The 12,109-nt window shown below is 44.4% G+C and overlaps 1 protein-coding gene across 4 annotated transcripts in view; it reads right to left on the bottom strand.

Annotated features, from left to right (window-relative positions):
• The window catches only part of guf1 (GTP binding elongation factor GUF1), a 50,518-nt gene that overhangs the window by 31,871 nt on the left and 6,538 nt on the right, over nt 1-12,109 (bottom strand). For 2 of the 4 annotated variants that reach the window (XM_055636796.1, XM_055636807.1), the window contains exons 3-7: nt 10,814-10,962; nt 6,299-6,379; nt 5,422-5,497; nt 5,191-5,276; nt 2,590-2,654 (exon numbers count right to left, since the gene is read on the bottom strand). In XM_055636796.1, the coding sequence (XP_055492771.1) occupies nt 2,590-2,654; nt 5,191-5,276; nt 5,422-5,497; nt 6,299-6,379; nt 10,814-10,962 (457 nt within the window). The remainder of the gene's footprint in view (nt 1-2,589; nt 2,655-5,190; nt 5,277-5,421; nt 5,498-6,298; nt 6,380-10,813; nt 10,963-12,109) is intronic. The other 2 variants (XM_055636803.1, XM_055636812.1) reach the window with 2 other exon arrangements.

Raw genomic sequence — 12,109 nt, 5'->3', positions numbered from 1 at the left:
GCAGTTATTGCCTATCTCTGTAATCCTTCTTGAACTGAAGTTTGCAGAGTCAATCAATAACTATATAAAACGTTCTTCAAATACATGGAGCAATTAAGAACAAGAATCTACTTTGATTTGGTTACTCAGTCGTGTGTTATAGGTGTTTTATGACAAATGTTCTGCTGTATACATTAATAATACAACTCAAACAAACCAGGTTTCAATTTATTTAGTTTACTGTAATTTGACATGAGGATTGAGAGAGCACATGAGCACGGCCAATGTTCAAAGGTGAACTAGAAAATGCCATTTTGATTCTAAAATATTTATGTGCATTCATTCATCAAAAGCTGTATAATTGTAATAACACCATTTGCCATTATATTGATGTTAGAATAATTATGTTAGAATGTTATGCTTCATCTACTCATAAAGTTTAACATTTTTATACTTCTCTCTTGTTCATTAAGTGACAAATAGCAATTCAATTTGTTTTCTCCATGTTCGCAAACCTCTGCTTAACATCAATATTATGTACTAATATGTTAGTTTTACCCCCACAGTAGTCATCCATTGCCCCTCTGCAAATCAATATGTCGCCTCTGTTCAATATTGGGTTTTCACCATCAGCCAAGAACAACAGCTCTATCATATTTGACTAAAGGCAGATGTAAGGCATATGTAAGGCAGATGTAAGGCAGATGTAAGGCATATGTAAGGCATATGTAAGGCAGATGCAAGGCAGATGTAAGGCATGTAATCACAATATATCAATGAAGTCATTGCACACATTTCAGAAACATGTTTATCAACCAACGTTGCTGATTTATAAGAAACATGATGGCATTAAAATCAACCCTCACTGACAGTCAGAGGTTATAGGGGGAAGGCAGGAGAATGGGGTTAGGAGAGAGAGTATAGATCAGCCATGACTGAATGGCTGAGTAGACAATGGGTCGAACGGCCTAATTTTACTACTATTCCTTATGACCTTATGATTTTTACAATCGGCATGTAGCCATTCTGGAAGTAATCATGTTGCTTGTGATAGGAACCCCATTTATAGGCAATAGACAATAGACATTAGATGCAGGAAAAGGCCATTCGGCCCTTCGAGCCAGCACCGCCATTTAATGTGATCATGGCTGATCATCCCCAATCAGTACCCGTCCCTGCCTTCTCCACCGCCCTCTGAGGCAGGGAATTCCACAGACGCACAACTCTCTGTTGCAACGATTTTAAAAGCCAAGCCAAGGCAAACAATTTGGCTGCAGCCACCCGACAACCAAAATTCATTTTGTGAACACAAACTTTTTTAAAAGGCGATGCAAACAATTGGGCAGCAGCCACCTTACAGCCGCATCGAGGGGACTCACCGTGGAGTAGACGTGCGTTCAGTGTTATTCGCAGCTCAGGGAACCATGACCCTCTCGCTTCCTGGGTCTGGCAGAGACTGAGTAAGGGACTAAATTTCCGGGTTTTATAGTCCCGCCCCCCTGCCGCCGGTCCCGGAAGGGGGGGGGGCTCTGAGCGAGGTGGCCAAAAATGACGGCCGTAGGTGGCGCCGTTCTCTCGGAAATCACACCACAGCGAGCCAAAATCGGTCAAGATCAGACTTTTAGTAATATACATAGATATGTTTCAATGAGATCCCTCTCATCCTTCTAAACTGCAGATTGTACATTCTCTCAGCATTCTCCCAGTCCTGCCATCCTGGGAATCAACCTTGTAAACCTACGCTGCACTCCCTCAATAGCATGAATGTCCTTCCTCAAATTAGGGGACCAAAACTGCACACAATACTCCAGGTGTGGTCTCACTAGGGCTCTATACAACTGCAGAAGGACCTCTTTGCTCCTATATCTGAGTCCTCTTGTTATAAAGGCCAACATGCCATTCACTTTCTTCACTGCCTGCTGTACCTGCATGCTTGCTTTCATAGGCTGATGAACAAGGACCCCCCAGATCCCGTTGTACTTCCCCTTTTCCCAATTTGACTATTTAGATAGTAATCTGCCTTCCTGTTTTTGCTACCAAAGTGGATAATCTCACATTTATCTGCATTAAGCTTCATTTGCCATTTATCTGCCCTCTCCCCCAACCTGTCTAAGTCACCCTGCATTCTCATAGCATCCTCCACACAGTACACACTGCCACCCAGCTTTGTGTCATCTGCAAATGTGCTAATGTTACTTTGAATCCCTTCATCCAAATCATTGTTGTACATTGTAAATAGCTGCGGTCCCAGCACCGAGCCTTGCAGTACCCCACTAATCACTGCCTGCCATTTTGAAAGGGACCCGTTAATCCTCACTCTTTGTTTCCTGTCTGTCAACCACTTCTCTATCCATGTCAGCACTCTACCCCCAATACCATGTGCCCTAATTTTGCCCACTAATCTCCTATGTGGGACCTTATCACATGCTTTCTGAATGTCCAGGTACACTACATCCACTGGTTCTCCCGTGTCCATTTTCCTAGTTACATCTTCAAATAATTGCAGAAGATTAGTCAAGCATGATTTTCCCTTCGTAAATCCATGCTGACTAGAGGATAAGCGAAGCATGTTATTAATATCAGTAACACACTAAAATAAGTCATACTTACGGTGGAATCTTTTCAACAACTGCTTCCAAAACTCGATCTATATTTGTTCCTAGTTTGGCTGAAATCTGTAAGAATTAAAGTATTTAGTAAAGGGCCTGTCCCACTTGCGTGTCCTTGGCACGCACATTATGCGACCTCGTGGTAGCATTGAGCCGCGACGGTCCCGCGAAAGTCGCGTGCGATTTCATGCGTACACACAGCCTTCTGGAGCGCGTGACGTCATTTGGAGATGGACACAAAGCCGGAATAACTCAGCAGGACCGGCAGCATCTCTGGAGAGAAGCAATGGGTGATGTTTCGTGTCGAGACTCTCCTTTAATCTAAAAAGATGGGTCTTGACCCGAAACGTCACTCATTGCTTCTCTCCAGAGGTGCTGCCGGTCCCGTTGAGTTACTCCTGCATTTTGTTTCCATCTTCAATTTTCTTGGCCCCGCTCTGGGAGTAGAAATGGGGGAGGATCCATACCGCAACGGCCGTGAGCCGCAGGCCGAGTTCGGCAATCGTTTGCCTGCTTCTGCTGCTGTTGGAGGTGAGACGTTGCGTCACGCCAGGATCTTGGGCCTGTCCCACTTTGTCAGTCAGTTACGCGACAGGCTGTTGGCGCGTGAAGATTTTGTTCGCTATAAAACTGTCGCACACAACTACATACTCTTCCGCGCTTCTCAGTGGGACCGCCCCCCACGCGGCCATACGATGCCCATGCGCCTCAACGCGACCACAAGGTCACGTAATTTGCGTGCCAAGGACACACAAGTGGGACAGACCCTTAAAGATACAGGTGCACAACCTTTTATCCGGTGTTCCAGAAACCGAAAAGCTCCGAAAACCGGCCATTTTTTCCAGATGTCGTCTGCGCACCAAAGCTCGCGTTTGGCGCCAAACTTGACCCAAAACGACCCACGGTCAACCCAGGTCTGTACTACTGTAGCGGCTGCCTCCGCCCTGGAGACCGGGAGACGCTTAAACATCTGTAAATCATTGCTTAAATGTTAGTCAGTTAGTTTGGAGGGCTTTTATGTGAAGGGGGGTGAAGGGGTAAACTTTAATTCTTAGTCCCCTACCTGGTCGGAGAGGCGGGGAGCGGTCAATGCCTTACCGGGTCGCTGTGCAGTAAGCTCCGCAGCGCTGTGGCCGTTGGGGCTGCGGGCGGCGCCAGTTGTAGCTCCGACCCCGGCAACTCTACCCCTGGCTGCGGGGCGCTCCAAATCCAGCGCGGCCCGCGGCCGGACGCCCCAGCTCCGCAAATGTCGGGAGTCGGCAGCGTCGCAGCGCTGGGAAACCAGCGGGGGGAGCGGGCAATGCCTTACCGGGTCGCCGTGCGGCAAGCTCCGGAGCGCTGTGGCCGTCGACACACAACATCGCGGAGCGTCGCTGGATTTGGAGCCGCGCAGCCAGGGGTAGAGTTGCCGGGGTTGGAGCTCCAACTGGCGCCGCCCGCGGCCGGACGGAGCCCCCAACTCCGCGGCTCCAAATCCAGCGACGCTCCGCGATGTTGTGTGTCGGCGGCCACAGCGCTCCGGAGCTTGCCGCACGGCGACCCGGTAAGGCATTGCCCGCTCCCCGCTGGTATCCCAGCGACTCCCGACATTCCCAGAGCTGGGACGTCCGGCCGCGGGCGGCGCTGGATTTGGAGCGCCTCGCAGCCAGGGGTAGAGTTGCCGGGGTCGGAGCTCCAACCGGTGCCGCCCGCAGCCGGACGGAGCCCCCAGCTCCGCGAGGTTGGGAGTCGCCGACCAGGTAGGGGACTAAGAATTAAAGTTTCCCCCTTCACCCCGACTCCACCACCACCACATAAAATCCCTCCAAACTAACTGACTAACATTTATGCAATGAGTCTCCCGGTCACCCGGGAGGAGGCAGCAGCTCCAGACTTTTCAAGCCGCCCGCGCTACCTACCTAATCTACGCTAAAAATCTTCCATTCTGAAATCCGAAAATGTCCGAAATCCGACAAGTGTCTGGTCCCAAGGCTTTCGGATAAAAGGTTGTGCACCTGTACTACAAACTGCTTTCAGAATTCCTGAACTCTGCTTCACCTTGCTGAATCAAATTCCTTCGTTTTTAAATGGAGTCAACTGGAGTCTGCAGCTATTTTTGCAAGATGGATTAAGGTACACTTCATGGAGCAAAACAAATCCTGACCCGTATTTTAGCTCAGGCACTGCAATATGGGCAATGGTGTTGACTTTCAATATCAATAATTATATACTGTCACTGTTAAACTAAATTGCAGGGTTGGCAGGAGAGAATGAAATCTTTGAGGTGCCGAAGCAAAACAACATCCTATATGTGGAAATGCCTAGTTTACAAAGCCATTATGACTGATACCATCTTACATTAGTTTACTTTAGATAACACTAGGAATAAATAAATGTCTGTGCGATAAATTGTGAATGTATCTGTTGTTCTATATAAAGAAACAGACTTGCTCTGTAAATAAAATGAAGACTACTGATCAATGGGATGTGTTGCCACGCGTTGCTGTAAACAGCTACAATAAATGTTGAAACATTCAGGCACCTTGGGGCTAACTTTTAAATGTTTTTCACTGCTTAGGGTCATTGAACAACCAGACAAAAGAAAAAAGAGCTAAATTCGTACCCTGATACATTCTTCTTTCGGAATATCAAAGACCTTTTCAATCTGTTTTTCAACCCTGTCAGGGTTTGCATGCTTGAGGTCAATCTGCAGAGATAATGATACAAATATTTGCCTTGGGTCGAGAAGAAAAGCAAGTGGCTACCATTTTATTACATTTGGAAATATTAATGGAAAATATGACACTGCATTTTAAATAAAAACAAACATAAAGAGAAAAATATAAACTTTCCTTGTTTATCACTGGAATTATCATTAGCTGCGATTCAAAGGCAAGGAAGAAGTTTGCCACAGTCTGTGCTTGAATACCCTGAGGGGAAAAAATACAATTAAAATGGATCCTGAATGGGAAGACGGGGTAAATGTTGAGATGTTTCCAAAGGATGTTATTACTAGTTTAGCAGGTGGTTGTTTGAATCTGAGGTGCATACGAACTTGTTCTCACCTAAGACTGTGAATCTCCGGAATTCTCTACCTAGTGTGTGTGGGGGGGGGGGGGGGGGGGGGGGGGGGGGGAGAAGATTATTGAAGGTTTTTGAATAAATTATTGAAAGATGAGGGAATTGGGGACCATGGAGAACTGGCAGAGAAGAGGCCTGGGACGTATCAGCCATTAATGGTGGGGCAGACTTGAATGGTCAAGTGACCTATTCCTGCTCTTATTTTCCCATGCCTTAAATCAATGTTGTTGAGAAGGATGAGGGGGATCTTATAGAAACATATAACATTATAAAAGGACTGGACAAGCTAGATGCAGGAAAAATGTTCCCGATGTGGGGCGAGTCCAGAACCACTGGCCACAGTCTTAGAATAAAGGGGAGGTCATTTAAGACTGAGATGAGGAAAAAAAATGTTTCGGGTCAGATAGGCACTTGGAAGTTCAGGGAACAGAAGGACATAGATCATGAACATATGAAATTAGTTTAACTTGGCATCATGTTTGGTACAAATATTGTGAGGCGAAGGGGCCATTCTTATGGATCTTGTGTATTCGTATGTAAATGTACCATGTATAAAATTCTCACATTGGCATATATTGATGTAAAGGACATTTTGTGCACTGTACCAATGTGAGTGTAATAAATATACAAGCTCAACCAGATCAATTTACCTCATTGGCATCCACTATCAAGAGAACACCCTGACAAGCAGACAATGATCGAGAAACTTCATAGCTGAAATCCACGTGACCCTGCAGAAAATAATTACTTTTTGAGTAAAGATACATTTTAAAATTAAATGTATAATTTTTTTAATAACAAACAATTGCATAAAGCACGTATCTAAATGCAGAAAACCCAAGCCAATATATAACTTTACCAATATGATCCCAGTCTTAAATACAAGAATTCACTGAAGCTCAAAGTATGCATCTCCCAACTAGAAATATGGCAAAGGATTTCAATTAATTTAAAGTAATCACAGGGCTCTCGCTTAACTTTTTTTCCCAGTTGCCAGCCGGGCAACCAAGGCAGCTTTTTAGGTTGCCAAATGACAGTTTAGGTGGTCATTTAAGAGGGCTTGCATGACACGTGCGATAATGTGCTCGGACGAAGTGCGTAGTTACCGGTCAGAATTATGGTCAATGAAACATTCATATATTATTTCTGCCTCAAATAAAGTGACAAACGAAACATATTCACCAATCAAGACATGATATATACCACAATGACATGCAGCAAAATTACAATACAGTATCTCATCTCCTTTTACATGTTGCAATGAATGCAATTTCTATTATTTCTTTCCACTTCCAAACAAAATTCTGGTTGGATTATTCAGCGTATGATCAACCTCAGTGAGACCAAGTGCAGGCTTGGCAATCGCTTTGCACAGCACCTACACTCAATTCGCAATAACCAACCTGATCTCCTGCTGGCTCAACACCTCAACTCTCCCTCCCATTCCGAATCCGACCTTTCTGTCCTGGGCATCCTCCATGGCCAGAGTGAGGCCCAGCGCATATTGGAGGAGCACCACCTCATATTTTGCTTGGTAGTTTACACCCTAGCGGTATGAACATTGGCTTCTCCAATTTCAGGTAGTCCTTGATTTCTCCTCCGCTTCCCAGTTCTCCCTCAGCCCACTGTCTCTGCCTCTTCCTTTCTTCTTCCAACCCCCTGCACCCTCACATCAGTTTGATGAAGGGTCTCGACCCAAAGCTTCGCCTATTTCTTCACTTCGTAGATGCTGCCTCACCCACTGAGTTTCTCCCCATTCACACAAGTTTGGTTATCCCACTTTCCTTACCCACCCTACACATTAGGGGCAATTTTACAGAGACAAGTTAACCTACAAAGCCAATGCAACTTTGGGATGTGGGAGGAAACCTACATGCTTGCAGAGAGAATGTGCAAATTCCACACAGACAGTGCCCGAGGACAGGATCGAACACAGATCCCTGGCGTGTGAGGCAGCAAGTCTACCAGCTGTGCCTCTATATTTTATTTTCCAACACACAAAAAATTATACGTTGATAACTTTGGTTACTAAAAAAAAAAGAAACTATCCATTTTCAGTCTTAAATCTCTAAGTGACGCTATGTCCCCCTTTACAGCTACTGTATGTTTTAATTCAGTTCAAGACTATGGGGCAGTACATTGGCCATAAAGTTGCTGCCTAAAATTGCCAGAGACCTGGAATTGATCCTGAATATGGGTGCTGTCAGTAAGGAGTTTGCCCCTTTTCACTTTGATCACATAAGTTTTCTCCGGGTGCTCTTGTTTCCTTCCACATTCCAAAGGTGTGCAGGAACCTTTTTCGGACCCAAACCAAAACGGAATATTTTCCTTTTGTCCAGAGCTTCTCTGACCTGTTGAGTTACTCCAGCTTTTTGTGTCTATCTTCAGTTTAAACCACCATCTGCAGTTTTTCCTACACACACGATACTATACGATAGAACTTTATTAATCCCAGGAGGGAAATTGTGTGTGTGTGTGTGTGTATAGTTATATCTATCTATATTTAAAACTCTGTGGCTGGGTGTGTGTGTGTGGCTGTGTGTGTTTTTGCCTTGCTGTCTTGTGGGTGCCACATTCGGCCTTTGATTCCATGCTACGCCAGCACTCCGTCATTAAACTCCATCATTTTTTTCCATCTTGCTAGCTCATTCATTTTACATCCGATTTTACACTCTTTTTACGTATCATTATGCGTATAAATACAAGTATACAGTGCATGGATAGATATGTCTCTCTACATAAATTGCAATAGGCCTGCAGCCCTTCTATTGATTGCTACACGTTCTTGTAGCTGTAAGCAGTACAACACCATAGCAAGTTTAGCAATTCAATTTTAATTTCTTAGTGTTAGTTAATGTCGATTAGTGTCTGCGTACATATGTGCATGTTGGGCATTCACCGTCTCTCAGGTTATGGCATGCTGTTACGTATTGTGCACCAAGATGTGCCGTATTTCCTTCGCCAAGGATTATTCTTAGTTTTGATGTATCATCTAGTTCTTTAAAATCAGTGGTTGCCACACTGAATTTGTCAAAGTATGCTTTCCTTGTTTTGTCAAATGTTTTGCATTTTAGGAGGAAGTGCACCTCTGTTTCAAACTCATCTGTCAAACAGTGGCCGCATATTCTGTTTTCTCTTGGTAGCCAGAATCTCTTCTGTCTTCCTTTTTCAACTGCCAAATAGTGGTCACTTAACCTGTATTTGGTGAGGGTCTGTCTCTGATTTATGTCTCTAACAGTTGAGAGATAGTCTGCCAATTTATTATCTCTTTTTAGGGCACGGTAACATTCTAATCTGCTTTGGCTTTTGGTTTCTATATCCCAATGTTCCAAATACGTTTATTTACATTGTTTAATAATTTGGTTCACTCTAACTGGTGATTGGGGGTCAGTATTGATCTGGGGCCAGTCAGGGTTAAACTGGATAGGGTTTAACTGAATAGGGGTAGTTAGTCTCAGTACCAACTGACACAGGGAACTCTTTTCTGGGTTCCCCTCTTGTGTTTGAAGGGCTTTAAACTGGAGGGTATCTGGGGGGCTAGATTTAAGGTGATTCCAAAATAAGGTGCTCTTTTCTGGATATTTTCTCCTCCTCCCCTCCACCCCCTCTCCCTCTGTCTCTGCCCCTCTCTCTGTGTCTCTCCCCATTCTCTCTCCGCCCATTCTCTCTCTGCCCATTCTCTCTCTGACCCCCCCTCTCTTAAAATATTAATATAATATCAAGGGGGGGGGTAGTTAGTGTGTGTTTGAGGGGTGGTTAGTGCGTATGACGCCGCATGCCACCCCCCCCACCGCAACCGTGCTTTGGAGGAACAGACCCAACGGGTCTGCACTTGGTCTAGTATTCATATATAAATATACACAGTTTTGTTTTCTCATTTATAACATTGTTTACAGAGTACTATGTTTACATATTCTGTTGTGCTGCTGCAAGTAAGGATTTCAATGAGACATGAGAATTAAACACTCTTGACTCTTGAATTACGTCGCTAATGTGTTGGATAGAACTAGTGCATGGGTGATCGGTGGTCAGCGGCGTGGATATCTTTAAATTAAACTAAAACACTAAAACCAGAGGAAATCTAAAGAAGGGTATCTACCCGAAACGTCACCCAATTTATTCTCTCCAGAGAATGTTGACTGCTCCATGGAGTTCTGCCGCACAATTAAAGCATGGAATAGTCTTCACCCTATTATAGGTACCCAACCAGAAGCAATTAAATTTAAGGTAGCTCTTTGTTTCCCCCAAGAACCCTTTGTTTGTTTAAGTCCAAGTCAAGAGTCAAGAGAGTTTTAATGTCATGTGTCCCAGATAGGACAAAAAAATTCTTGCTTGCTGCAGCACAACAGAATATGTAAACATAATACAGAACAGGAGATAAAAGTTCACTGAGTCTATATACCATAGACTATATATATACACAATACATAAACAGATAAAATGCAATAAGGTGTTATTTTTCAGAGTTTGGTGGTGGTGTTTAAATTCTATTTAAATTACATTTTGAATATTTTTGGAGGACCAGGAAACCAAGAAGCAAGAGTTACTCCAGGGAGTTACTCGAGTTCGAATGAGTGGCTCTGCGTTGGTTTTCAGCAGTCGCGGCAAGTGGACAGCAATGGCCACTTGCTCCCACTATGCAAAGGGAGGGAGAAAGTGGTAGACACCGACCAATTGCAGTGGCAGTGCACATGTGCAGGGCTGGCCAAAGATCCTCGCTATAGGATCTTTGGCGCTGCCCGTGGTTGTGCGCACGTGTAAGGCTGCCGGCCGTGCCGGCGGACGAGGAGCGGGCGGAGACCAGAGTCACGGACAGCGGGCGGAGACGGAGAGAAAGAGAAAGATAGAGAGGGGGCCCGCTCAGGTGTTCCGGATGCTTGCCAAGCCGGGCAAAATGGCATGGCTTTTAGGTTGCCCGGTGCGACTGTGGGTTGCCATTGGCAACCGCTAATTTCGAGCCCTGAATCAGTTGTCTGAAGATCCCGAGTCTACGTGGAATAATAGAGCATTTGAAATAGGGAGTATGTGTGAATTTCTTGGCACCTGTGAACCACAGGACAAACCCAGCCACAAACGTGATCTTAGATGGACCAGCTTGAGATCAAATATTTATTGTCTTTGCCTTAGCAGAGGAATAATATCAACAAAGGCATTTGTAAACTTACTGGTGTGTCGATCAGGTTTAGGAGGTAGGTTTTTCCTGCATGACTGTAAAAGAGAGTTGCTGTCTGTGCTTTCACTGTAATACCTCGTTCTCGTTCCACTTGCAGTTTATCTAGTACTTGTTTGTTGTGTTCAGTCTTGATAATTGCCCCTAAAAATGTATCATTTAAAATGTTAAGACATGTTTTTTTGTATCTTTCATCTTGCCAGCTTCAAATGCTATACTATCGAAAAAGTAAAGGGAAAATTAAGTCTATTATGAACAAACAGCTACACACGAGAGGCTAAAGGATCCAAAACATTGCCTATCCATTCCCCCCACAGATTTGCTCAATTACTACAGCATGTTGTGTTTAAAACAGCAGCTAAAATACATTTCTAGATGCAGTAAACCTAAGCCAATACATAATGTTAGGGTCTTGACCCAAACATCACCTATTCCTTTTCTCCAGAGATGCTGCCTGACCCGTTCAGTTACTCCAGCTTTTGTTGTCTATCTTTAGTTCTTTCTATAATGTTGCCAACCATGCTTGTGACTCAAAATGTACGAATCCACCAAAATGTGCTTATAACTGAAGGTAAACCCCCCCAAACGCTTACACAAACTGACCTGCCCTCATATGGTGGTTTATTTTTTATTAATATTATTTAAAAACATGTTTGTTTTTTTTATAAATTTCTTCCAATTTCTACTCACTATGACTTGGTCATTGGATTCAGGTCAGCTTTAATAACTGCCTCAACAGCACTATCCTATGCACTAGCGCAGCACAGTGTTGCAGTGCTACATCTGCTGCCTTACAGCGCCAGAGGCCAGAGCTTGATCCTGACTATGATCTGACGGTGCTGCCTGCATGGAGTTTGTACGTTCTCCCTGTGACCGTGTTTCTTCCGGGTGCTCCGGATTCTTCCCACATTCCAAAGACGTACAGGTTTGTAGGTTAATTGGCTTTGATACAATTGTTTCTAGCGTATAGGATAATGTTAACGTACGGGGTGATTGCTGATTGGCATGGACTCAGTGGGCCAAAGGGCTAATTTCCTTGCTGTATCTCTAAAGTCTAAAGTTTAATAGGACAGGGTAGAAAGAGTGGTAACGAAGGTACATGATATGTTTGTCCTCATGGGTCTGGTCATTAGGTGTAAGAGTTGGGAAGTCAGGCATTATAAGATTGTAGATAGGCTGCATTTGGAGTATAGCGTGCAGTTCTGGTCACAATATTATTGGATGGATATAGCGGCTTTGGAGAAGGTGTAGCAGAGATTTGTTTACCTGAATTAAAGGGCTGTAAGGAGAG

This window comes from Leucoraja erinacea, chromosome 1 (assembly GCF_028641065.1).
Source record: "Leucoraja erinacea ecotype New England chromosome 1, Leri_hhj_1, whole genome shotgun sequence".
In the NCBI taxonomy this organism is placed as follows: Eukaryota; Metazoa; Chordata; class Chondrichthyes; order Rajiformes; family Rajidae; genus Leucoraja; species Leucoraja erinaceus.
Note: the sequence above shows the minus strand (reverse complement) of the source record. Positions and strands in the feature narration are given on the sequence as shown.